The sequence below is a fragment of the Carcharodon carcharias genome, chromosome 19, assembly GCF_017639515.1.
Source record: "Carcharodon carcharias isolate sCarCar2 chromosome 19, sCarCar2.pri, whole genome shotgun sequence".
Taxonomy (NCBI): Eukaryota; Metazoa; Chordata; class Chondrichthyes; order Lamniformes; family Lamnidae; genus Carcharodon; species Carcharodon carcharias.
The window spans coordinates 35,647,145-35,674,909 of NC_054485.1; the positions used below are offsets into that span (position 1 = coordinate 35,647,145).

The following is a 27,765-nucleotide window of genomic DNA, read 5'->3' on the forward strand; positions in this document are numbered from 1 at the left end:
GGCATCCTGGTTACACTTTCTCCATCTCTATTCATGCAGGACAAGCAGGCAGATAACAAGAAGGAGAGGTTGCAGACCAGTGGAGGAACGCTGGAAACCAAGGTCCTCCAGGACTTTGAAAACAGAGTCGTACAGCTGGCCAGCGATGATCTGGACCATTCCAGTGCTGAGGGTGAGGTCGGCAGTGCTCTGCCAAGTGAGGGTCCAGCAGTGCAACATCCATCAGACAACCATGCTGTGAATGATGTGTCCTGTTTCATAGGCCACTGCCATGCACTAAGTATCTCCCCTTGCTTCTGAAGGCATATCTGGGAAACAGCCAATGGAGTCAATGACCAAGGACCTCCAAACAAGCCCCAAAGAAACCTCTGAAGAGGACGCACCCTACTTGAAGTCCCATCACCTCGCTCACCCACACCCTCCACCAGTACAGAGACACATACCTCGATGGGACTAAGCTTTAGAATAGCCTCGGGATCACAATCTGGTGAGCATAACGCACTGTCTGATCTGGCAGCAGGGACTTCCCTGGTGTCCGGCACTCGGAGGACTGTTGGAGGCCAGATATTTGCTGAGTCCGAGTCAGATGATGAGCCTCTGGTCTCGGTCATGTCACAGTTGCTGGAGCTGCAAAGGCAAGCTAGGGAACATCAGGAAGGGATGTGCGCTGCACTCCTCTGCAAGGCACGATGGAACAGTCCGTTGGCCTTCAGGCTGAGGTGACAGCACCAGCATGCCAACACACCGAGGTCAACACTGGTAGGATGGCGGCCGCCATGGAGACCTTGGTCCATGACATTGGTCCTGTACTGCTGCGCGTGCTCAACTCCATTGCTGATGCCATTGTTGGCCTCCCAACAGTGTGTACATGAGTAGAGTGCCGGGCAGCTCGATCTCACTCCAGCTACACTTTCTCCTCAAGGAGTCAGCCTGGGGCCCTTGAGCACCCATAGGGAGGAGGATCAGCAGGTGCATACCCCAGGCCATCCATCCAGGTGACTTCAAGAATGTCCAGCCCATGACTCCCCTCTTCCTGTGGCCTCAGCAGTTCCAGCTCCACAGGCCGAGGAGGGTGCTACTGCCACACAGCAGGATCCTGAAAGCAGGCCGGAGTCCTCCAAGTCTCAGCCCTCCAGAGGACGCCCACCAAGGTCATCACAGTGCGTTGCAGTCAGGAGGCTGCTCCACCTCCGCTGTGGATGTCTGGGAAGCACCACGATGTAGCGGCAGGGTTAGGAAATTAAGAATGAGTTGCACAGCCTGGGCATGGGTGTTAATCACCTGCACATACTGTTCATTATTGTTAATAAACTCCCAAGAATGTCTCCCTGCCTTTGGCTCCTTGTTCTGATGAGCAGTGTCACTCAGATGTGAAACCTTTCTGCACAAGATAAAGGCAGGTGTCTCAGTCCAGGGTCTCTTCCCTGTGCTCTATGCAACCTTCAGACTAAAGTGATGGTCCAGCCTCACACTCCCTGGAGAAGTTACTGGTGCCTGCACTTTGGTGGTGCTGGTCATTGCTGCCAGAATGTAGTAGGTAGGCATCACAGAGTTTCACCATTCCCTCTGTGTGCTCTCAGCACCTTTAAGGTGGGGCTGGCCCCCATCTCTTCATCATCTGTGACCAGTGACGCTTTGCTGCTGAAGGACTCAGGTGCTGAAGGCAGACAAAGGATCAGATGCTTCTAAAGTTTCAGGGCTGCGTCTCTATGATATGACCCTGATCACAGAGCACAAGTGAGCTGCCCTCAGCCAGACAGGATTCTGACATTCTCAGAGGCTATGTGAAAATCTATGGAGTGTCCTCACTGCATGTTGTCATCATCCTCCTGCAATTGAGCGACTATTAGGGCCTCCACACATCTCCATGTTAGGAGCATTCTCAGAGAGTATTGGTGCTGCTATAAGCCAGACTGGAGTCAAACGTTCACAACTGTGATGTGAGGATCTATGGTGTCCGCTCACTGCATGTTGTCATCATCTTCCACAAATCTAGCAGCTATTCGGGCCTCCTGAGTGTGCCTGCCTTGTTTAGCCTATGCGAGGGCTTCATCTCCATCATTTTTGCCTTCGAGGACCTCCTCACCCTCATTCCCAACAGTGTCCTCCTCATTGGAGGAGACCCGCAGCTCCTCCATCTCCTCAGCCAGCTCCTCTCCCTGTTGCAGCACCAGGTTATAAAGGGTACAGCAGGCGACGACGATGTGTGACACTGTCTATGGACTATATTGCAGGGCACCACCAGACCGATCCAGGCACCAGAACCTCATTTTCAGCATCCCAATAGTTTGCTCCACCAAGCTGTGAGCTGCAGCATGAGCCTTGTTATACTGTCGCTCTGTTGCAGTTTGAGGCCGCTGCACATATGTCATCAGCCACGGCCTCTGTGGGTAGCCCTTGTCCCCAAGGAGCCAACCCTGCAACTTCTCTGGACCTTGGAAGACTTCAGGGATCTGTGACTGACTGAGGAAGTAGGAGTCGTGCACATTTGCTGGAAACCTTGCGCAGACGTGCAGGATGCTTTTCTGGTGGCTGCGCATTAGCTGCATATTAAGCGAATGGAAGCCCTTGCTGTTGATATAGTTCACCACCTGTTGCGACAGAGATCTGAGCACCACATGCGTGTAGTCAATTGCAACCTGCACCTTTGGGAAGCACAAGATCTGAGTGAATCCAATCATTCTTGTGTCCTGGCTCTCCTGGTCCTGGGCAAAATGCTCATAGTTGTGTGCCCTCACAAAGGTGACATCTGTGATCTCATAAATGCATTTGTGGGTGGAGGCTTGCAGTATCCCACAGAGGAGCCCTGAAAGGAGCCACTGGTATAGAAATTGAGCGCTGCAGTCACTTTCATGGCCACTGGCAGTGGATGCGCTGCATGTTCCTGTGGCGCAAAATCCTGCAGTAACTGGCAGATGTGACCGAGCAGTTCTCTAGACATACGCAATCTTTGGCAACATTGGTTCTGAGTCATCTGGAGGAAAAAGGGGATATAGACACCTCCTGAATGTCACTAGGTGCCAACAAGTGACAGCTCGCTGTGGCTCTTCGGTGGCATGTGCAGGAGCCCCAGCCACCCCTTCTTCCTAAGGTTGCTGCTCCTGCCTCTGCACAGCCAGGAGCCTCAGTTGCTCTCTCCTACATCGTCTTTGCACTCTGTAGGCCATCAGGCATACAGCTAGTTCACCAGATTCCATGATCCTGATGTACTCCTCCTGCAGGGTAAAAGAGAGACACATAGTTAGCATGGGTGAACTATGAACCTGTCCTGGTTAAGTGTGATAGCCCTTAACGCTTCCTGGAGAGTGCTGGCCACCACTTGGATGGCCAGAGATTACTGCGTTGCGTGGCTGCCCAAAACCCCACCCACCTCCGATCCACCCACCTCCGCCCCACTCTACTTGACCGATTGGCGGCAGCTCTGCCCATTGGACTGCATGCTGTGCTCTCAGCTCAGGTGCAGGCATTCTCCTAACCCACACTGCAGGGCTGCACTGTTAGCTTGAACCATCAGGGAGACTGGTCCAAACCAGGATGATGACAGTGCAAGAGGCTGTGAGTGCCTCCAGCAGTGACTGCTCCATGGCCAGCTTTCGCAAGGAGATTGTACAGTGTCTGCAGTTGTCCAGCTGTTCTGTAGTCCGCTAAAATGTTCATGACTTTGCAATCTGTGGCGGTGGTGGGGGGTGGTGAAAAGCTTTGGAGCACTTGGTGGCATTTTGAAGGCTCTGCATTGCTTGAGTGGGCAGATAAGCCAGAAGCCCAACTGCAATCATATCAATGGCTGCATTTGAACTGTGTCAGTTGAAGACGAATGGTCACTTTTATACAAGGTGTCCCCGGTGGGTGGTCACTTCTCTCACCTACACCCACCCCCCCAATTTTGTGCTTTATTCAACGGCATGGCTGCCCTTGACACTGCGCCTCCCCTCCCCCCAAGTTGCCTCAACTGCAAGGCAGCTGTTGCCCCCCAACCCCCCGCAACGCCACACAAGTTGCCTCAATGGCAGGGCTGCCCTTGAGCCCTCCCACCGCTCCTCAAGCTTGAAGTCCAATAGACAACCCTGGCAGGCGCTGCACATTGTTACTGTGCACTCAGCTCCGAGTTCCCCTCAAAGTGCAGCCCACCTTATATGTACTGTTGTACACATCAGCAGGAAAAATGGACGATCCAGCGGACTGGTGAATGATTCTGGCGGGTTGGCCTAGTAATGATATGCAGATGTATTACAATGAGGTTCCTGACTCCTCCTGGTGGGAAATGTGGCCTGCCATTGGCGGCCCGAGAGGATGATCGCAAACTGGTTCCAAGGCTTTGTGAAACCATATGCGCCATATTGTCCACTCACGCCATCAAACACGCCTGACGCTGGTGGGCATAGAAAATCCCATCCAATTATTTACATCACCCTGAACACAGCGCGCTGTTACTTATAAAGCAACATCATTTAGTATGAAAATAATACCTCGAAGTTTTCTCACTCTCCAAAGGAGGCATTTCCACTTTAAGGCTAATTTGTATCTGACGATCATATTTTGTTTCGAATATTCAACAGCGATAAGAATCGCTGTCAAAAGAATTGCGAGTCTGGAGATGGGTGCTTTATATTTACACTGGCAGTTTGGAAATAAACAATTTATTATAAACAATTATAAAATCGGAACATTTGTTGCACCACTTCAAGAGTAGCCTTTAAGAGGGAAATAACGCTAGAGACAATTTCCGCCCAAGCTATTACAGTGGGGCTGGTTGCTGATCATGGGGTGGAAGAGTTTTGTCAATTGTATTTGTATTACTGGCATTTTATGGCCAGGTGTTGCTCCCGATCGCCGCTACCAGCCGGACTGGAAGAGTCTGGACAGCAGACCCTTGCCCTCCTGGTACGACGAGAGTAAATTTGGAATTTTCATTCACTGGGGTGTCTTTTCCGTGCCCAGTTTCGGGAGCGAGTGGTTCTGGTGGAACTGGAAAGCTGTGCAGCAACTGGAATATGTAGACTTTATGAAAAAGAACTACCCAGCGGGGTTCACGTACCCCGAGTTCGCCGCAGAGTTTACCGCGGAATTCTTCGATCCGGATCAGTGGGCAGAGGTGATTCAGAAATCCGGAGCCAGGTACAAGATTAAACTTCCAATACCCAGAAAATGTTATGAATGAGTAGTGGCGGAAGTTAATATTTACTGAGTGCTGCTTATGGAGTTGACAGACAACAAAACTAGTCACAATTTTAAACCAAAAAGAGTGTTTGCCACTCAAATAATCATAGCGCTCGACACTGCGGCAGCAATTTCTTTTCATTGTCCTAGGTATGGTCAATACTAGCAAAGTCATATTTAATGCCTATTTCAGCAGGTCTGCTGAACTCTGGCTGCCGGCATCTCTTTGAGGTTTGATCATGTGAGACTCGCACCACATGACTTTTCGCCATGGGACACATAATTACTTGCTACATTTCTGCAAATATTATTCCGCTAGTTTTCCGGGTGTGGTTCCCTGCTTACCTTTGCTCGTTTCTTGCCAGCTTCCCTCCCTGCTTTGGTATTGTATCTTCCTTCCACAATGTGAAAACTGAAGCAAGCTCCACGAATTATTTCTTCAGTAAATTAGTCAGAGTGACAGAGTTTAAAAGCTGGAAATTTGAATTAAATCCAGAAAATGTTGAAACCACAGCAGGTCCACCAGTTTCTGAGAACAGAGAAGTTGCTCTGGCAGAGATCTGTTAACACTTTCGATCCCTCATCCCAAAACAAATTGATTCTGTATTCCCTCAAACCTGATCCCAAATGAATCCCTCTGTCCGGGGCTCATTATTAGATGCTGTAATAAAACCTATTGATGATGGTGGATGTATGAGATACAGGAAAGTACTTCCAAATGGGTTCCGCTATTGTAAATAGGATTACTGCATCTGAATCTGTTTTGGGGTTAAGAGTAGTTTCTTTGTAATCCACTGCTTTTAACCATTATTTTTATAACAACGTAAGAAATCGGAGCAAGAGTAGGCCATTCAGCCCTTTGAGCCCATTCTGCCATTGAATGAGATCATGGCTGATCTACTTCAACACTATTTTCCTGCACTGTCCCTGTATTCATTGTTATTTTTAATATGTATAAATCTATCGATCTCAGTTTTGAACATACTCAATGACTGAGTCACCACTGCCCTCTGGGGCAGAGAATTCCAAAAATTCACCACCCTTTGAGTGAAGAAATTCATCCTCATCTCAGTCCTAAATGACCTGGCCCTTATTCTGAAATGGTGTCCCCTAATTCTATACCCACAGCCTGGGGAAACATCCTTCCTGCATGAACCCTGTTGAGCCCTGTAAGGATTTTGTGTGTTTGAAAAAGATCACCTCTGATTTTTCTGAGCTCTAGACAATAAAAGCCTAGTCTATTTAATCGTTTTTAATAGGACAATGCCTGCATCCCAGGGATCAGCCTGGTGAACCCTTTGTTGCATTCCCTTTATAGTAAATACATCCTTCCTTCGGTAAGGAGACCAAAACTGCAGGTATGGTCTCACCAAGGCTCAATATAATTGCAGTAATACATCTTGACTCCTATACGCAAATCCTCTTGTAATGAAGATCATCGTTATAATATATTGTTTAAACTGAAGTCTGTCCTATTGATGTGTAGAGGATCACCTCTCTTCATGCCTCACTGTGATAGCTAGAATGTTCTGTTTATTTAATGTGTCTGTAATGTTTTGTCAGAAACATTATATATTTGCGACACAGTCAGAAGATTGATTTTATTCTGCAGTGGATTTTAGGCATTGGCATTGCAGTCTTTCAGGTGAGAATTGACTGCTTTTACATCCCAGTAATAGACTGGTGTTTTCTATGAACATAGTCCCCATATTGCAATTGTTTGCAAATCTACATTCAGTTACCAAAATAGCCTCTAAAATCACATTAAATCTGTTCATTTGCTGCATACTTCCTGCAGATTTGTTGCTGTGCATTGAAAAAACTCGAAACTCCACCATGGATTTCAATGGATTTCAATGCATTAATCTCATTTATAACACCAGACCCCCTTTGGAAGTATTCCAGTATGTATTTCTTAATGTCACTTGTGTGGTCCGAGGGTGGAAAAAAATTTGGTAGAAAGAAAATCTTTCCAATACTTGCTAAAAGCTGAACACAAAATCTGAATTGAAGGTCAAACATTAATCTGTGCAACAAAAACAGAAAATGCTGGAAAAACTCAGCAGGACTAACAGCATCTGTGGAGAGAAAAATAAACAGAGTTAACGTTTCGAGTCCTTGTGGCTCTTCTTCAGAGCTAAAGAGAAGTAAAAATGTGATGAAATTTATGCTGTTTAAAGGAGGTGAAAATCTGAAACAAAAACAGAAAATGCTGGAAAAACTCAGCAGGTCTAACAGAGCCAGTATCACTATCATTACCCTTTGTCCTTTCGTCCATGATATCTTTGGCGATGTCCCCTTTGCCTCCACATATCACTGGCCTTGTATCCAGATTCACCTGTCCCACACCCCCTTATACAGTATAAATTTCATTACATTTTTACTTCTCTTTAGCTCTGAAGATGAACCGTAAGGACTCGAAACGTTAACTGTTTTCTTTCTCTCCACAGATGCTGTTAGACCTGCTGAGTTTTTCCAGCATTTTCTGTTTTTATTTCAGATTTCCAGCATCCGCAATATTTTGTTTGTATATTAATTTGTGCAACGTTGTTTCCGTTTGAACCCTTTGCTTCTCATAGACTGACTTTAGTTTGCAATAATAATATACAGAAGTGTCAGGGACATTGGTGTCGATTCTCAACAGTTTGTGGTTTGTGATTTCAGGTATGTGGTTCTGACAACCAAACACCATGAAGGATTCACAAACTGGGGATCACCTGTGTCCTGGAACTGGAACTCAATTGATACAGGTCCACATCGAGATTTGGTGGGTGACCTTGCAGCTGCAGTTCGAAAAAGGTTTGTGTTTAATGTTATGCATTTGGGGAAATTGCAGTGTATTTATAATCACACTGATGCATATTGACAGTGAAAACCCATGCTAAACCCACACAATATGGCAGACCGGTTCTGAAATGTACCATCCTGATACAGGTCAGGGTTTGTTCAATAATACCTTCACAAATGTTTAATACAAAGCTGGAAGCTCTCTGGGAATTTGTGGAACTTGTTATAATGTGCATAGACTTTCCTGTGCCGTGAATCCGTGCAATTATTGAACTGTATTTGTGATGATATGATTTTGTTTTAATTCTTGTATTGACAGAAATGTCAGATAAAATTAAAGCAATGTCTTATAATCATTACTTTATTATTATTTTATTATTTAACCATCAATTTATTTCTATGACATTTTCTAACTTCAACCGGAATATCCTCTGACTGATGTTGAGAACTGAAGTGAAACTTGCTGATAAATTTGAAGTTTAGCATTTCCATTTTTCAGCTTTTGAAATTTCAGATGGCAGATGCATGCCAAAGCTAATACATTTAATTAGTTAAGGGAAAGTGGGGAGTGGTGTGTTAGGAGATACCATTAACGTTTAGCTGAGTTTCCTATTCTCAATGAATGAGGATTACTTGTGAGTCTGAGCCATTGAAATGCACTGCTGGGGATAATGGCCTGGGTAAATTTGGAACGTCCCACAAGCACTCTTAAAAGCCCACTCTCTGACTACTTGATGTACACCTATCCTTCTCAACAGTTACCTCCTCCCTCCACACAGTCTCAGCCAATGCATTTGAGGCATTCATTTGCTGGTTGCTGAATCTTTTGTTGTTCCGCACAATGTTGTGGATTCTCAAATGCTCTGTGAACTCCAGGTTTTCTTCATCTAGTGCCCTACTGATCTTGTAAAAAGAATAAGATTGCTCCCGAGGTTATTTATACCCACAGTGGTTGTTTCACTATTAATCTTACACTGCTGGGCATTTTTTTTCCCATAATGTATGAAAACTTTGAAAAAGAAATGAACTTTGAAATTTAATATATCAAACGTTCTTCTGTTGCAACAGGAATTTGTATTATGGAGTGTATCATTCTCTCCTTGACTGGTTTCATCCATTCTACTTGTATGATAAAAAGAACCATTTCAAGACCCAGAAATTTGTTGTGGAAAAATCGTTACCAGAGCTGTACGAATTGGTCATGAGGTAATGAAATATGGCAGTTCTGTAGTATTGTCTGTGAGCTCACCTCATTACTGAAACACAGAGTTTATGCACAGGTGATGGCATTAACTTCAGACTCAATTCAGTTCTCTGCCTTAACCATGTAGACTTGAAAGTATTTCAAATCCTAATGGTGGCTGGGATCATCAGTCTAAATGGTGTTGCTGTTGGACGGGAGAGAGAGAGAGAGGGACATGTCAGGTATGGGAGAATTTTTCAGCTGAATTCGTTCTAAAATGGACAAGAATTATCTGCTCCGCCATCTCAATTGAAAGGTCCCCGTGCTGTCCCCAAGTAAGTAAACTTGCCTGGAAATTATACAGTGTGGTATTAGTATGGGAAAACAACAAATTCCTTTCTTTCCAAATGGTTAAGTAGCCCTAAACAAAAACAGAATTACCTGGAAAAACTCAGCAGGTCTGGCAGCATCGGCGGAGAAGAAAAGAGTTGGCGTTTCGAGTCCTCATGACCCTTCGACAGAACTTGAGTTCGAGTCCAAGAAAGAGTTGAAATATAAGCTGGTTTAAGGTGTGTGTGTGGGGGGGCGGAGAGATAGAGAGAGAGAGAGGTGGAGGGGGGGTGGGTGTGGTTGTAGGGACAAACAAGCAGTGATAGAAGCAGATCATCAAAAGATGTCAACGACAATAGTACAATAGAACACATAGGTGTTAAAGTTAAAGTTGGTGATATTATCTAAACGAATGTGCTAATTAAGAATGGATGGTAGGGCACTCAAGGTATAGCTCTAGTGGGGGTATTTTTTAAATTTTTTTTCTTTTTTTTTAAATAATGGAAATAGGTGGGAAAAGGAAAATCTTTATAATTTATTGGAAAAAAAAGGAAGGGGGAAACAGAAAGGGGGTGGGGATGGGGGAGGGAGCTCACGACCTAAAGTTGTTGAATTCAATATTCAGTCCGGAAGGCTGTAAAGTGCCTAGTCGGAAGGTGAGGTGTTGTTCCTCCAGTTTGCGTTGGGCTTCACTGGAACAATGCAGCAAGCCAAGGACAGACATGTGGGCAAGAGAGCAGGGTGGAGTGTTAAAATGGCAAGCGACAGGGAGGTTTGGGTTATTCTTGCGGACAGACCGCAGGTGTTCTGCAAAGCGGTCGCCCAGTTTACGTTTGGTCTCTCCAATGTAGAGGAGACCACATTGGGAGCAATGAATGCAGTAGACTAAGTTGGGGGAAATGCAAGTGAAGTGCTGCTTCACTTGAAAGGAGTGTTTGGGTCCTTGGACGGTGAGGAGAGAGGAAGCGAAGGGGCAGGTGTTGCATCTTTTGCGTGGGCATGGGGTTGTGCCATAGGAGGGGGTTGAGGAGTAGGGGGTGATGGAGGAGTGGACCAGGGTGTCCCGGAGGGAGCGATCCCTACGGAATGCCGATAAGGGGGGTGAAGGGAAGATGTGTTTGGTGGTGGCATCATGCTGGAGTTGGCGGAAATGGCGGAGGATGATCCTTTGAATGCGGAGGCTGGTGGGGTGATAAGTGAGGACAAGGGGGACCCTATCATGTTCCCTGCTAAGATAACAGCAGAATCATTTCAGGCACGTGATGTGGTGATTGCACAATAATATTGCACAGTGTAATTTCCAGGCTATAGCTAAGGTGGTATAATTTTTTGTAATTCCTTTTGGTTAGCTTTTAACACCATTCAAAATAGACGCCAAACACTGCACCAATTTCTCCAGTGACAATAATCCTGCTATTGGGAACACAGGAAGCATCTTGTGTTTCAGGAAAAATATAAAAGCTGCATTTAGAGTTGGTTAAATTGCCAGCACAATCAATGATCAGAGCCATTTTTTTAAGAAGACTGCATTTGTTAGTGATAAATTGGCTCTGTTTTTTACATGGTCACACTCTGGGAATAACTAGGAATTTTGTCTCTTCTCCCTTGACAGGTACAAACCGGATGTAATCTGGTCAGATGGAGACTGGGAAGCACCAGGTTCCTACTGGAATGCCACTGAATTTCTGGCCTGGCTTTACAATGATAGCCCCGTCAAGGTACTCATTGTCAATATTTATAAGATCATTACCGAGAATTATAATTACCTCACATTTAATTTGTTAATCTATTTGGCTCAGGGTTGTTAAACTGAGTTTATTCTTTTTTACCCTGCGTATTCAGCATCATATCTTTTAAAGATGTCCCATTTCCCTTGTTGAACAACTGCCCTCCCTCCCACCATCCAGCTGCTTTACTTGTTCCCTCATTGCATTGAATTTAGCTGTATTAAAATTACATATTTGGCTTCTGGTTCTGGGCGTTCCTGTTTGCAGCTCATGTTAAACTTGGCCATCCTGTGGCCAGTGTCTCCCTCCCCACCCTCAGGGATGGTATAACCTCCACCTTGTATGTTTTGTAGAGTCATAATGGCACATAAGTAAAGCATTCAGCCTATTGAGTTGATGCTGGAATTCTGTGTCATTGACAGATACCAGCCTAAGGTGAGCACTGTCTCTTGTGGCTGTCTTGGTGAACTGTGTTATGAACCGCTTGAGTTTTCCAAAGTTTGTATTAATTTGCGAGAAATGTCCCATTTCAAAAAGCATTCTGACTCTCAGTGCCCTTCCTATTTCTTTGGATTGCCTTTATACCCATGTTAACCTGTCAATTACAGCACCCTTTGTGTTAGCTTTGAGTTTTCTCCACATTAGAGATGCTCACTTTGTAGCTTCCTACCTCCAGCAGGATCCATTGCTTTTCCTTTCCAAGTGTCCCTCAGATGCGGAGACATAAAGTTGTCTCCTTTTTGTCCACTCCGTTCTTCCTTTGTGTGCTCTGTAATCTCTGAATGGTCTCTATTTCCCCAGGAAGCTACTTTTCATCACATCCCATGGTGTGCATACAGACTGAAACGATTGCCACCACCCTCCTCTGACTTCCAAATCATATATATTTGTCAAATTCTTTGGCGAGACAAACCAAGTGAATGTTTCAGGCTGATGATCGTTTGTCAGAACTGGGAATACTGAGAGAGGCAGGGAAACATTTTCTCCTCTCTGCGGGAGGGGGGGTGGGCAGAGGGGGTGCGGGGGAGTGTTGGGTGTGGGGGGAAGTGTGGGAGTGGGCCCTGGTGGCCGGCCTTCCGATTGGTACCACCGGTTGTAAGGGCGCCACCATTTTACATGGGCAAGTCTATTAAGGCCCGCCCAGCGTGATGTCTGCCAGGAAGCGCTATGTGCTCCCTATGTGGGTGGGGGGGGGCTGTGGTGGTGGTGCGCGGGTGGTTTCCCTCAGCCGGGATTGCGCTCTTTCGGGTATGTGTGCGAATGAGCACACTGACCTCCTTGAGGCAAAGTGCTGCCTTAGGAAATCGGCTGTGATTTAGATGTTGACAGAAAGGTAATAAAAACATTTCCCTGACATGTCCCCTTATGTGACACTCTCACATGATTTGGGTCATGTCCTTCACTTTTATTTAAACATTTGATAAATATTTAAAATGCCTCATGAAACCTCATCCTGCCCGTGGATGAGGTTTCATGCTTTTTCCGAAGCCTGTCTGGGCCCGCGGCCTGCCCACCAACCCCAGGATTGGACGGGCAGGTCCATCAATCAAGTTAATAGTTTATTAATGGCCTTAATAGGTCATTAAAGCCGAATTGGCTGCACACCCGCCGAACTGAAAGTCTAAGTGACGTGGAATGATGTCAGGACACACGCCTGATGTATCCCCGCATCATTTGATGTGTCGGCCGACTGGAAAAACCTGCCTGTAATGTAGGGAATGCAATGTAGGGAAAAAGGGGTAGTGAGGGGAGGCAGGACAGAACAAAAGGGAAGGTCTGGGATTGGGTAGAAGGCAGGAGAGATTAAATGTCAAAAGGGATGATGGTGCAAGGCCAAGGAGATGGTAATGGGGAAAGTAAAGAAACAAAAAATGCGTCTGGAGGAGGGGTAAGTGGGAGTAGCAGGATGATCACTAAATGGTGCGATCCAGACAAAAATGATGGGTAGAGGTCATGACCTGAAATTGTTGGACTGAATCCCTTGACCAAGATTATGTAAATACACAATATAGACTATCTGGTCATTATCTCATTGCTGATTTGGGATCTTGCTGTGCATAAATTAGCTGCCATGTTTCCTACACTTAACAGTAACTACATTTCAGAAGTACTGAGTTGAAAGTAAAGTGCTTAGTGACGTTGGAGGGTTTTGTAAGGTACTATATAAAGATCTGCTCCTTTATCTCTGTTGCTAGGATACTGTGGTAATCAATGACCGCTGGGGATCCGACTGTCGTTGTAAACATGGCGGTTTCTTCAACTGTGCGGACAAATACACCCCGAGCACGTTGCCAAACCACAAATGGGAGAAGTGCACCTCGGTTGACAAAAGGTCATGGGGATATCGTAGAAACATGCATTTGAATGAATTGATGGATTTGCCATCCATCATCACTGTACGTACTCCTGATTAATTAATGGTGAACATTACTAGAATGGTAACACGTTCATGTGAATGTGCAATGGAGCTCGGTGTGTGCTTGGCTTGTCAACAAGTGAATCGGAGTTTATCAAATGAGTAGCTGAACTATTCAGATCAGGAATGTTCCCAGGTTATTACCCAGCCTGTGCCAGGATGTTTCAGTTGGCCTGAATCTTTCTGAATTTGGGAATGGTGTTTCTGATTGTCAAGAAGCATCCTATGTTGAAAGTGCATTGGATGTTGGGTACAGCAGTGATGCCTCTATGGTAAATAACCTGTGTGGGGGATTGACACTGTTCTCTGCAGCGAGGGGCGAGAGTCTAGATGGCTGTGTTGCCTGCCTGGTTCCAGAGTTCGGGACATTTGCTCAGGGCCGGAGAGGGACTTGCAGTGGGAGGGGGAGGATCCAGTTTTTGTGGTCCATATACGTACCAATGACATTGGTACCACGAGGAAAGAGGTCAGTATGAGGAGCTAGGTACCAAATTAGGAATCCTCTAAGATAATCTCTGGATCATTAACTGAGCCACATGCAAATAGGTACAGGGCAAATAAGATTAGAGAGATGAATGCATAGCTCAAAGACTGATGTGGGAGAAGTGGGTTCCAGTTTGTGGGGCACTGTTATCAGTACTGGGGAAAGTGAGGGCTGTACTGTTGGGACGGTTTAACCTGAACCGTGCTGGGATGAGTGTCTTGGCAAATCGCCTGGCCAGGGAAGTAGAGAGGGCTTTAAACTACACAAGAGGTGTGAGGGATCAAGTTTGGGTAGAGGTAGCAATTCAAGGTGTAGAGTCAAGACAGGAGAGCAAAATAGTAACGTGAGAAATGAGGGTCAGAGAACGACAGAAAGGGACAAAGAGAAGTAAAACCTAAGAATACATCATCAGTCAAGATTAGAGGTTACAAAGGTAACAAAAAGACAAAGCTGAAGGCTCTGAATCTGCACGTAGCATTCCTAAAGTAAACTAATTGATGTCCCACATTGAAACAAATATATATGATCTGAAAGCAATTATGGAGATGTGGCTGCAGGACGACAAAGATTGGGTCTTGAGTATTGACGGGTACATGAGATTCAAGAAAATTAGGAAGCTAGGTAAAAGTGGAGGGGTAGCACTGTTAATCAAAGAGGGCATTTGTGCAATAGTTAGAGATGACCTTGGTTCAAGAGATCAGGATGTAGAATTGGTTTGGGTGGAGATGAGGAATAGTAGGAGAAATAAGTCAGTAGTGGGAATAGTCCCCAGGCCCACTAGCAGTAGCCACAATGTAGGACAAAGTATTCAAGAAGAAGGAGTGTGTGTTTGTGATAAAGCGATGGCAATAATCATAGGTGATTTTAAGCTACATATAAACATGAAAAATCAGATTGGCAGTAGTAGCCAGGAGGAGGAGTTCTTAGAATGCTTTCGAGATGGTTTCTTAGAGTACCATTTCCTGGAATCAACCAGAGAGAAGAGTATATTAGACTTGGTATTTGTAATTTGACAGGATTAATTAATGAGCTCAGAGTGAAGGCACCCCTGGGTAACAGCAACCAAATATGATTGAATTTTACATCCAGTTTGAAAGAGAGAAGAATGGGTCTAATACTAGTATCTTAAATTTAAATAAGGGCATCTATGTGGGCTTGAAAGCTGAGCTAGCTGAAGTGAACTGGGATACTAGGCTAGAGGAAAGATCAATAGAGAAGAAGTGGCAGACATTTAAGGGGATTTTTCAGAGTATTCAGAATAAGTACATTCCTATTGTAAAGAAAAATTCTAAGGGGAGGATCCATCATACATGGTTAACGAAAGAGGTTAAGGAAAGCATCAAACTTAAGGAAAAAGTGTACAACTCCGCAAAGCTGAGTGGCAGAACAGATGATTGGTCAGAATATAAGGAATGGCAGGGAATGACTAAAAGGTTAACCAGGAGAATGAAATTAGAGTATGAGAGGAAGTTAGCTAGAAATGTAAGCATGGATAGCAAGAGTTTCTACAGTTGTTCAAAAAGGAAAAGAGTAAGTAAAGTGAGTGTTGGTCCTCTAGAGAGTGACAGTGGGGAGTTAGTAGTAGATAATAAGGAAATGGCGGAAGAAATGAACAAATATTTTGCTTATGTGTTCACTATAGAGGGTACAAAAAACATTCCACTATTAGCTGCAAATCAGGAGGTGAAAGTGAGAGAGGAGCTTGGTAAAATTGAAATCAGTTGGGAAATGGTTCTGAGCAAATTGTTGGAGCTGCGGGCTGGCAAGTCTCTGGGTCCAGATGGACGACATTCTAGGATCTTAAAAGAGGTGGCTAATGAAGTAGTCGATGCGCTGGTGTTAATTTTCTAAAATTCGCTAGATTCTGGAAAGGTACCATCAGACTGGAAAGTAGCAAATATAACCCCTCTATTCAAGAAGGGAGGGAGACAGAAAACAGGAACTCTAAGGCCAGTTAGCTTGACATCTGTCATAGGGAAGTTGTTAGAATTGATCATTAAGGAGGTTATAGCTGGGCACTTAGAAGAGCTCATGGCAATCAGGAAGAGTCAGCATAGTTTTGTGAAAGGAAAATTATGTTTAACCAATTTATTGGAGTTTTTTTGAAGGAATAACATGTGCTGTAGATAAAGGAGAGCCTGTAAATGTACTGTACTTGGATTTCCAGAAGTCATTTGATAAGGCGCCACGTCAAAGCTTATTACGGAAAATAAAAGCACATAGTGTAGGCAGTAACCTCTCAGCATGGATAGAAGTTTGGCTGTCTGGCTGAAAGCAGAGATTATGCATAAATGGGTCTTCCTCGGATTGGCAGGATGTGACAAGTGGAGTCCCACAGTGGTTTGTGCTGGGGCCTTAACTTTTTACAATCCACGTCAATGGCTTAGATGAGAGGACTGAAGGCATGGTAGCTAAATTTGCTGATGACTCAAAGACGGGTAGGAGAGTATGTTGTGAAGAGGACATAAGGAGGTTGCAGATGGATACAGATAGGTTTACCTGAGTGGACAAAGATCTGGCAAATGGAGTTTAACATAGGAAAGTGTGAAGTTGTTTACTTTGACAGGAAGAACAAAAAAGCAGAATGGCTGCAAAATTCCGAGATGTAGAGGGATCTAGGTGTTCCAGTACATGAGTCACAAAAAGTTAGTATGCAGGAACAGCAAGTAGTTAAGAAGCCTAATGGAATGCTCTCCTTTATTAAGAGAGGAATTTAACCTAAAAGTAAGCGTGTTATGCTTCAGTTATACAGGGCTTTGGTGGGACCACACCTCGAATACTATGTGCAGTTTTGGTCTCTTTATTTAAGGAAGGATGTAAATGTGTTGCAGGCGGTTCAAAGGAGGTTTACTAGATTGATACCTGGAATGAGTGGGTTGTCTTATGAGGAAAGGTTGGACAGACTGGGCTTGTTAACACTGGGGTTTAGAAGAGTGTGGGGTGATTTGATTGAAGTATACGAGATCCTGAATGGCCTTGACAAAGTGGATGTGGAAAGGATGTTTCCTCTTGTAGGTGAGTCCAGAACTAGGGGGCACTGTTTTAAAATTAGGGGTCGCCCTTTTAGGATAGAGATAAGGAGAATTTTTTTTATCTCGGAGAACTCTGAACTCTGCCTAAGAAGGCGGTGGAGGCAGAGGTTGATAAGATTCTTGTTAGGCAAGGGGATCAAAGGCTGTCGGGGGTAGATGGGAATGTGGAATTCAAAACACAAGCAGATTAGCCATGATCTTGTTGAATTTTGGAGCAGGCTCGGGAGGCTGAATGCTCGACTCCTGTTCTTATTTCTTCTGTTCTTATGATGCTGCATATCACCACTCGCACATAACCATAAGGGTTTTGAAGGTTCCTGACAATCAGCTCGAACAAGGAGCTGACATCTTTAAAGGCAGAGGGGAGAAAATTGATGAGCTGTAATAATGAGTGGCAAAATGTAAATCTTTACATTTAAAGGGGGATCGTTTATATAGGATAAAGTGTCTGACTAGTTATTTTTTATTTAGGGACAGAAAAGAGCTGAAAGAGATGAGTGAGCATTTTTGTCACAATGGGGAGAACTTTCCCCCAATTGGGGGGGGGGTTTGAGTGGGGGCGGGCGGGGACCCGATTGGCGTCTCCGATCGGGTCCGTGCCGCCATTTTATACGGGTGGGCCAATTAAGGTTCCCTGAGTTGGTGCCTGCGCACTTTTGTTTAGTTTAAGCCCATTGAGTCTGCACCGACATGTGAGAAACACCTGACCGACCTACCTATCTAATCCCATTTACCAGCACTTGGCCCATAGCCTTGAATGTTATGCACTGCCAAATGCTCATCCAGGTACTTCTTAAAGGATGTGAGACACCCACCTCCACCACCCTCCCAGGCAGTGCATCCCAGACCATCACCACCCTCTGGGTAAAAACCTTTTTCCTCACATCCCCCCTAAACCTCCTTATGTTACTTGTGTCCCCTTGTGATTGCCCCTTCAACTAAGGGGACAGCTGCTTCCTATCCAGCCTGTCCACGCCCCTCACAATATTGTACACCTCGATCAGGTCGCCCCTCAGTCTTCTCTGCCCCAGTGAAAACAACCCAAGTCTATCCAACCTCTCTTCATAACTTAAATGTTTCATCCCCAACAACATCCTGGTTAATCTCCTCTGCATCCCCTCCAGTGCAATCACATCTTTCCTATAATGTGGTGACCAGAACTGCACACAGTACTGCAACTGTGGCCTCACCAAGGTTCTATACAACACCAACATGACCTCTCTACTTTTGTAATCTATGCCTTGATTGAGAAAGGCAAGTGTCCTATATGCCTTTTTCACTTCCCCACTACCATGCCCCTCTGCCTTCAGAGATCTATGGACACACACACAAAGGTCCCTTTGTTCCTCAGAACTTCCTAGTGTCATGCCGTTCATTGAATACTTCTTGCCAAATTACTCCTTCCAAAGTGTATCACCTCTCACTTTTCAGGGTTAAATTCCATCTGCTACTTTTCTGCCTATTTGAACAGCCCTTCTTTATCTTCCTGTAGCCCAAGACACGCAACCTCACTATTAACCACCCGTTCAGTCTTTGTGTCATCCGTAAACTTACTAATCCTATGCCCCACATTGTCAGCTATGTCGTTTATATAAATGACATGATAGGGGACTGAGCACAGATGCCACTGGACCCTGGCTTCCAGTCACTAAAGCATCCTTCTGTCATCGCCCTCTGTCTCCTACAACTTAGTCAATTTTGAATCCACCTTATCAAATTACCCTGTATCCCATGTGCATTTGCCCTCTTTATAAGTCTCCCATATGGGACCTTGTCAAAGGCTTTGCCGAAGTCCATATAGACTACATCAATTGCACTATCCTCATCTACACATCTGTTCACCTCCTCAAAAAATTCAATCATATTTGTTAGGCATGACCTCCCTCTGTCAAAGCCATGCTGACTATCCCTGATGAAACCTTGCCTCTCCAAGTGGAGATAGATACTCTCCTTCAGAATTTTCTCCAATAGTTTTTCTACCACTGACGTGAGACTTACTGACCTGTAGTTCCCTGGCTTATCTGTACATTCCTTCTTAAGTAGCAGAACCAAATTAGCTGTTCTCTAGTCCTCTGGCATTTCCCCCATAGCCAGAGAGGAATTAAAAATTTGGGTCAGAGCCCCAGCGATCTCCTCCCTTGTCTCCCTCAGCAGTCTGGGATATAAGTCATCCGGACCTGGAGATTTGTCCACTTTTAAGCCTGCCAACACATTGTCACTCCCTATATCAATTTGCTTAAGAAGCTCACAGCCTCTCTCCCCGAGTTCGATGCCTTCATTCTCGTTCTCTTGGGTGAAGACGGATGTGGAATACTCATTCAGCACTTTAGCAATGTCCTCTGGCTCCACCCATAGATTGCCCCCTTAGTCCCTTATGGGCCCTACTCAAAAGGAAAGAAAAAATTTAAGACATGTGCCCTCATGTGACAGTGTCACATGAACTGGGACATGTCAATGAACATTAATGAAAACATTTAATTAATTTATAAACCCTTCATGAAACCTCATCCCGTCCATGGATGAGGTTCCATGAAAAATACGAATGCCGCCTGGGCTCTTCACCTGCCCGCCAACCTTAAGGTTGGATGGGCTGATCAGTTTATTAGTTTAATTGATATTTAAAAGGCCAAATAATCCTTTGACAGTTTGGCGAACATGCAGCCGACTTTGCTGTGCGCCCGCCGAACTGAAAATCTAAATGACGCCCGCCTGACATCACCGTGCGTCATTTTACGCGTCAGCGAGTGGGCGCTGCCTCCGCTCGCCAACCCAAAAATTATGGCCTATGTGTTTTGACATGATTTATACCAATGTTTATAGGGTTTGCAAATGAATTGAAGAATGTTTGCCACATTTTTTTCGTCAATGTTAATCATAAGAAATTAGGGCTACTTATTCAGCAGGGACTGAAATGATGTTGACAATGGCAACACAGTAAATTCTCTGAATGTGTTGGGTGCTATAGAACTGTCAACAAAATGTGTGCCATTACTGTTATGATGCCAAGGATTAAAACAGGAACAGGATAATGTAGACAATAGCTCTATCTCGCTAACTTTTTTTTCTCTGACAGAATTTGCTGAACACAGTGTCTTATGGAGGCAACTTGCTGCTTAATATTGGTCCGACAAAAGAAGGGACTATCCCTGTCATTTTCCAAGAAAGGCTGGAAGCTATGGGACAATGGCTAAATGTTAATGGTGAAGCAATATATGCATCAAGACCATGGCGAGTTCAGAAGGAGAACTCTACGAACGTATGGTAAAGTCTATCAGGGTTAAATATAACACAGCTGTTTCTCTTTCCCTTACTTTATTGCCCAATTCTTCGTAGATACCTTCACTTGCACTTTATGCTTAAAGACAAAGCAAGAAGTGGAAAACAACTTGCATTTCTTTGATATAGCTGAATACAGAGAGGGCCATGGACAAAGAGTAGATACAAAGCAGAAGGGAAGAAAGAGAAAAACAGAGGTTGGGAGTCGGAAAGAGGTGACAAGTCAGAGGGTCAGGTGCACAGTAATGGAAGGAGCAGTCATTAATGGTGCGGTGGAATGTGTGGGGAACAAGGAGGATTTCAGAGGTGAGAAGGGATGTAAGGTGAGATGTAGAGAGGGAAGGATTTGAACAAAGAACAAGAATCATGTGCCAAGAAGGGATATTAATGTCTGTAATGTTATTGAAGGTCTGCAAGGACCCAGAGCTGAAAGAAACTCATTTTGAATGTGTCAGTCCAGGGTGTGCTTTGTCAGGTGTCTGTTTAAATCAATGGCTTTATTGTTCCTTACTGGGGGTCTAACTGAGAATCAGATTAATTAGGGGATTTTTGTAGTTATTATATTTGCAATTTTGTAGACATATATGCACTTTCAATTTTCCTTGTATTAACAAATATTTAGTTTAGTTTTATAAAACCCTCTTGAGACTTGGTGGTCTTATTACTACTGAATTCAAAGCCTGCATCTCAAAACGTACAAATTGCAAAACTGAGTTATGACAGTTGTTTCAAGTTTCCCTCTGGGATTTGAACAACTCAGCCTTTACCATTGGCTGTGTCATAATACATGGTCAACAAAAGTATAAAAACAATGAATATTGGAAAAAGAAACACGTTCACAAAGTAATCTTTGTGGATTGACATTTGTGTTTCCACAGCAACATACTGATATGTTCCAGCTTAACATCTGTCATAGGGAAAATGTTAGAAGGTATTATCAGACTTTATAACAGGACAATTGGATAAATTCAAGGTAATCAGGCAGAGTAAACATGGTTTGTGAAAGGGAAATCATGTTTAACTAATTTATTGGAGTTGTTTGAAGAATTAACAGGTGCTAGGGATAAAGGGCATCTGGTAGATGTACTGTACTTAGATTTGCAGAAGGCATTTGATAAGGTTATTGTGGAAAATAAAAGCTCATGGTGTAGGGGGTAACATATTGGCAGATAGAAGATTGGCTAGCTAACAGGAAACACAAATGGGTGTAACTTTCTGGTTGGCAGGATGTGACAAGTGGTATGCCGCAGGGATCAGTGCTGGGGCCTCAACTCTTTACAATTGATACAAAGGATTTGGATGAAGGGACCGATGATATATTTGCTAAATTTGATGACACAAAGATAAATAGGAAAGTAAGTTGTGAAGAGGACATAAGGAGGCTGCAAAAGAATATAGATAGGTTAGGGGAGTGGGCAAAGATCTAGTAAATGGAGTATTATGTGGGAAAATGTGAGGTTGTCCATTTTGGCAGGATGAATAAAAAAGAAGCATATTCTCTAAATTATTGCAGAGTTCTGAGATGCAGAACGAGCTGGGTGTCCTAGTACATGAATCACAAAAGGTTAGTATGCAGGTGCAGCAAGTACTTAGCAAAGCAAATAGAACATTATCATTTATTGCGAGGGGAATTGAATACTGGAGAAGGGGAGTTATGCTTCAGTTATACAGGACATTGGTGAGACCACATCTGGAGTACTCTGTACAGTATTGGTCTATTTATTTAAGGAAAGATGTAAATTCATTGGAAGCAGTTCAGAGATGATTTACTAGACTAATACCTGGAGTGAGTGGGTTGTCTTATGTGGAAAGGTTAGACAGGCTCGGCTTGTATCCGTTGGAGTTTAAAAGAGTAAGAGGCATCTTGACTGAAATAATATAAAATCCTGAGGGGACTTGACAGGGTGGATATGGATAGGATGTTTCCTCTTGTGGAGGAATCTGGAATTTGGTGCCACTGTTTCAAAATAAGGAGTTGCCAATTTATGACAGAGATGAGGAACATTTTTACTTTCAAAGGGTTGCGGAATTGTCTTCCTCAAAAAGGTGGTTGAGGCAGAGTCCTTGCACATATTTAAGGCAGAAGTAGATAGGTTCTTGATAAGCAAGGGGGTGATAGGTTTTCGGGTAGGTAGGAATGTTAAGTTAAGGTTAAAACTAGGTCAGGAAGTTAAGGTTAAAATTAGGTCAGCCATGGTCTTATTGATTGGTGGAGCAGGCTCGAGATGCTGAGTGGCCTACTCCTGCTCCTAATTCATATGTTCGCATGCTCTCCAATGTCGATATCAAAATTCAGTTGTAATACTGGGGTTAGTATAGCATTTGAATATCAATCTTAGGTCTTTGCTGGTCTTGTATTTCACACCAGGCAGTGTAGTTACCAACAGGCATCAAGAGAGCTCACATGCAGCTTTTCATAGAAGTGCTGGCTGTGTAGCAGCAGATTCTGTAATGCTGCTTCTTTCCCAACGATCATTACTTTTGAAGGAAATTTTTCAAAAGTGATTCCCGCCATGGGTCTACAAAACTAAAGCTAAAGATCTATGGTTTATGACCTGAGTGTTGATAATGTCCCGAGGACAGTGTCAAATTCTGTAGTTACTGCACCTGTGTGCAATTGATGAAGATCAGTATTGTGGAAGTGATGCCACATCTGTGGGTTTCCTAGGACCTGCTTGGAACTGTGGTATCGAATTTCAGATGTACCTTTGCACAATTTCAACACTCATGTTCCCTGTGAGACTTTGTCACTGAATATCTGAAAAACAGATTTTTTGAGTTCAGTAATGCCTGGAGCTTGGAGATAGCAACGTTCAGTGTTGACGTATGATGTGTATGTAAAGCCTAAATCCAGCACAAGTTATGCTAAATAATCAAGTTATTGTTGTGTTTTCAAGGGAAAAACAAAAACAAAGTTATGAAATAAGCAAGTTCACTAGTGGACTGTGTAATCAAATAATCAAGCAGGTCACAATTGCTGTAAAAATATTAATGTGTTGCAACTTTGCTGCTTTTTTTTGTCTCATTTCCCACAAGTCTCTGCTTTGAATTCAGTGTTTAACTTTGTGATGTGTCTTTGCCCCCAGGTACACTAGTAAGGGATCCTCAGTTTATGCCGTGTTCACAAAGTGGCCCACTGATAATGTCCTGAAACTGGAATCTCCAAAGAGCTCATCGAGCACCAAAGTAAGTGCTTAGGATTTATTTCCTTTGGTGACTGTGTTTCTTAGCCTTTATCTGACCTACAACTGCAAGAGGAGCTGGACAACATACTGATCCATGATGACTGTTAATCCCATGGACCAGCAGGTAGTGAAATTCCATGGATGATTTTGCCTCTGGTAGTTATCAAGAAAGTTGCCAAGTATGCAAATATGTTACTTGGGTTCTGCAATTATTGTCCCAAGATTGGATAGAAAAAAAGCTGAGTTGTCTGATATTCCTTCCGTTATCTTTCTTTGTCTGTTTCTTTTTGTCTTGTTTAATCCACTATTTGTGCTTTTTATACGCTGTACTTATCCTCTCTATTCCTTTGTCTCACTTTCACATTTTGATCTTTAGCCATGTTCCTCTCTTGCCACTGGAAACACACCTTACTCTCACATTCCACCTTCCACAATTTTATCATCCAAAACACTTCTGACCTAACTCGCACCAATTTCCGTTCACCCACCTCCCTCTGTGTTCGCTGATCTACATTGGCCCCCGGTTAAGCAACACCACACATTTAACCTTCCCTTGCTTTCAAATTTATCTATCTCCTTCCACCCCACAGCTCTCTTGGGATATCTGCACTCCTCTAATTCTGGCCTTTTGAATATCCCCACTATTAATCTCTCCATGATTGGTAGCTATGCCTTCAGCTGGCAGGACACTAAGCTTTGGAGTTCGCTCCCTAATCTCCTCTTCCACCCTTTCCTCCTTTAAGACAATCCTTAAAACCTAATCCTTTGACCAAGCTTTAGATTATCTATGCTAATACCCTTATGTGGCTCAGTTTGAGATTTTGCTTTATGAAGCTCCTGTGGAACATCTTGGGACCTTTTATGATATATAAGTGCCTGTTAATGTTGTTTCCAGTTATCTCCTGTTTTGTTAACTCTTTTGAGTATTGAATGCCTTTTGGAATTTGTGCATTTTTTAATAACTGTTATAATTTTTATTTTACTGTAGGAATTTTTTATAATAGTTTTACCTTCTCTTGTGATACTCAGAGTACTGCAGCCTGAAATCTCCCTCATACTCCTTTTCCACTCAGATATCTCTTTCTCTTCTGCGCCCCCAACCCTCGCACATCCCATCTTTGACTGGTATCAAAAATCACAAAGTAATGATCTAGTCATTCTGCCACCTCCTTGTCCACCCTCAACCCCTTGCTGTTGTTGACTGATCCAATATATCGCTTTGGTTTGCTCTTGCTTTTGAGTTGCTTAAAGAACACTCTGCTATTGTCTGTTATATTTCCTTCTATATTCATTTAATTGTTCCTGTTTTAGATCTTTCAGCAGTTTCTTGGTAGTTCATTAACTTGAATTTTCCAGTTCTTTTGCCTTGTTACTTCCTATTTCTTCCCAGGATATTTCAGAATATATATGCCCTTTCTATCTCCTGATGCTTTCCATGTTGGTTTAGCTTTCCTGTTGCTACATATATAAAAAAAAAACAGATATTATGTTCATTGGGATCTAAATGGTCTCCCACTTAAACTTGGCTTATTGGCATACCCTTATTAGCCAGGAGCCAATTCAGTGTCCCTTTTCCGTCAGATTTGTGAAGTACATTACCTTGTACATTCTGATCCCAAATCCCAATCTATGTCAGGAAGATAAAAATCTATTATGATCACAACTGAGGCCATATTACTAATCTTTATAACCTCTCTAGACTGTACATTCATCTCCATGTTATTCATTATTCCTGCCACTGACTTGTTTCCCTTTTCTACTTTCTAGATCCACCGAAGAAGATTCTGTGCTAATCCCCAATTCTTTCCTCTCAGTAATCTTCAAATAGTTGTTTGGTAGTACAGAACTTGAGTATTGTTGTAAAATGAGGCATGCTTTGAAATGTTTTGTTTTTCACTCTTCAGGACACTTTGCAAGAATATCAATATAGGGGGAAGACAAGTTATACTGTATGTGAAGAGAGTGCTGATTGGTTGGCAACTGGACTCTGACTGAGGGGGCTGAACAGAGTAGATAGGGAGAAGCTGTTCCCTCTCGTAAAAGAATCAAGAACGATTTAAAGTGATTTGCAAAGGAAGCAAATGTGATGTGAGAAAAACCTTTTTCACACGAGAAATGGTTCGGGTCCAGAATGCACTCCCTGGAAGCGTGGTGGAGGCAGGTTCAATTGAGGCGTTCAAGATGGCATTAGATGATTATTTGAATATAAACAATGTGCAGGGGCATGAGGAAGAGTTAGGGCAATGGCACTAGGTCATAATGGTCATTTGGAGAACTGGTGCAGACGTGATGGGCTGAATGGCTTCCTCCTATGCCATTAAAATTCTGTGGTACAGGCGTTGCCATATTGGTATTCTTGAGGTGTCCTGAAGAGTATAAGATGAAAAGCTTCGACATGTTTCTTTTTTCAGCAGTACTCAGTAACCTTCCTTGATAAACTGTGTCATCTTGTAGACCTTCCTTTCTTTTCTTATCTCCCTAAAGCAAGCGTAAGCTAGCCTGTGTGTCAGCTGTGGCTCAGTTGGTGGCACATTTGTCTTTGAATCATAAGGTTTCAGGCTCAAGTCCCACTCTGAGGCCTTGAGCACACAAATCAAGCTGACACTCCAGGCCGATGCTGAGGGAGCATCATCATCATTGGAAATGCTGTCTTTTGGATGAGATGTTAAGCCAAAGCCCCATGTGCCTGCTTGCAGACCTAAGTGGTCTCAAGGTATGGTTTCGAAGGGGAGTTGTCCAGTATTTGCACCTCAACCAACATCACAAAAAAATAGGTTATCTGGTTATTATCAGATTTGTATTTGTCGCTGAGCATAAACTAGCTGCTGTTTCCTACATTACATGTACAACAACACCTTAAAAAGTACTTCATTGGCTGTAAAGCACATTGAGATTTTACAGCTAATTCTGTTTTTGTTTTTGTTTTGAGATGTCCAACAGTCATGCTAATCACTATCTATATGCGAGTCTTTTTTCTATTTGTTCCCTTTCATCCTCTCTAGCCAGGTTTCAGTCATTCTATTAGTTCCCTATTTATCTTATCGAACCCATCCAATTTTTCTCATGCTCAGGAAAGCTTGCAGTTTTGAAATGTAATCACTGCAGATGAATGAGATTTGATAAATCTGCTCATGGAACAGAATCCCAATTCAAATAGTTAATGCTAGACAAGATAACCTTTCTCAAAAATTATAAGTATCTCCATATATCTGGCTATATATTAGTCAAAAGTCAAAAAGATGAATCTGGTTAGAGACAAAATGCTGCATGAAACTTGATGATTTCATTAACCATCTTCATCAACCACCATAATGATGTGACAGTTGAGGAATATTGAGCACAGGTTCGAATGAAAATTGTGAGTCCTGGAGTTACTTGTGGGAAATAGGGTTGGGGGGGTGGGGGGAGTGGGTGGTGGGGGCTTGGGGGAGACTTATAAAAGCTTCCTCAGGAAATTAAATAGTTGTGTAGACTCTGTGGTGAAATGGATTGTATCTGGTTTGGGGAAGAAACAAGCTTGATGTGTTGATTGTCCTTTTGCTTCATATCCTTGTGTTCTGTCTCCAGGTGACAATACTGGGAATCCCCGAGCCTCTGAAATGGAAGAGTTCTCCTGGGCAGGGTATCCTTGTCTTCCTGTCCTCTATTTCTCTGTTTACTCTCCCATCGGAAAATGGTTGGACAGTGAAGCTCGAAGGAGTTTCATAATCAGGAGAAGCAGCTCGGTCCTTTGAAGTAGCTTTTGGCTTGAAAATGATTTTTAGCGACTTTGCACCTATTTGACAAAGCAATTGCTTTAAAATTTGTAATATAAATTAGTATGACTCAATTTTTTTGTATTATAGATCAGAGTGATTTTTATTTTTTGATAACTTAATCAGAAATTCGATTTGGCAGTGCCACATGGATGGATAAAAATGATGGTGATAGGGTCATTGTGCCGATCACAGCTTATGTCACCCATTGCAAGGCTTAGTGGTGGAATTTGACTGTGTTTTGGGGGTACCTTTTGGCTTTCCGGAGCTCCTTTTATCAATCTCACTAATTCCTTTATTAAGTGATGCAGTCATGTAGAAACATTATTTTCTGCTTTTGTGTTGATTTTTAAAAAGATTTCCTTCCTTACATGGATAAGGTAGCACAAATACCAAAGGCCTTATGTTATTAAAACTTTTAACTTAGAATCTA

The 27,765-nt window shown here is 43.4% G+C and overlaps 1 protein-coding gene across 1 annotated transcript; it reads left to right on the forward strand.

Annotated features, from left to right (window-relative positions):
- Nucleotides 1-4,738: 4,738 nt before the first annotated feature.
- Nucleotides 4,739-27,765, forward strand: LOC121291103 (tissue alpha-L-fucosidase-like). Its single transcript, XM_041212159.1, has 8 exons — nt 4,739-5,115; nt 7,822-7,956; nt 9,013-9,150; nt 11,070-11,175; nt 13,380-13,580; nt 20,190-20,377; nt 23,479-23,578; nt 27,145-27,765. The coding sequence occupies exons 1-8, from the start codon at nt 4,760-4,762 to the stop codon at nt 27,283-27,285; spliced, it is 1,365 nt and encodes a 454-aa protein (XP_041068093.1). The 5' UTR covers nt 4,739-4,759; the 3' UTR covers nt 27,286-27,765.

Coding starts and splice junctions, on each gene's coding strand:
- LOC121291103 (XM_041212159.1), top strand. CDS start 4,760: ATGGGGTGGAAGAGTTTTGTCAATTGTATTTGTATTACTGGCATTTTA. Junction 13,581..20,189: donor ATTTGCCATCCATCATCACT/GTACGTACTCCT, acceptor TTTCTCTGACAG/AATTTGCTGAACACAGTGTC. Junction 20,378..23,478: donor GAGAACTCTACGAACGTATG/GTAAAGTCTATC, acceptor CTTTGCCCCCAG/GTACACTAGTAAGGGATCCT.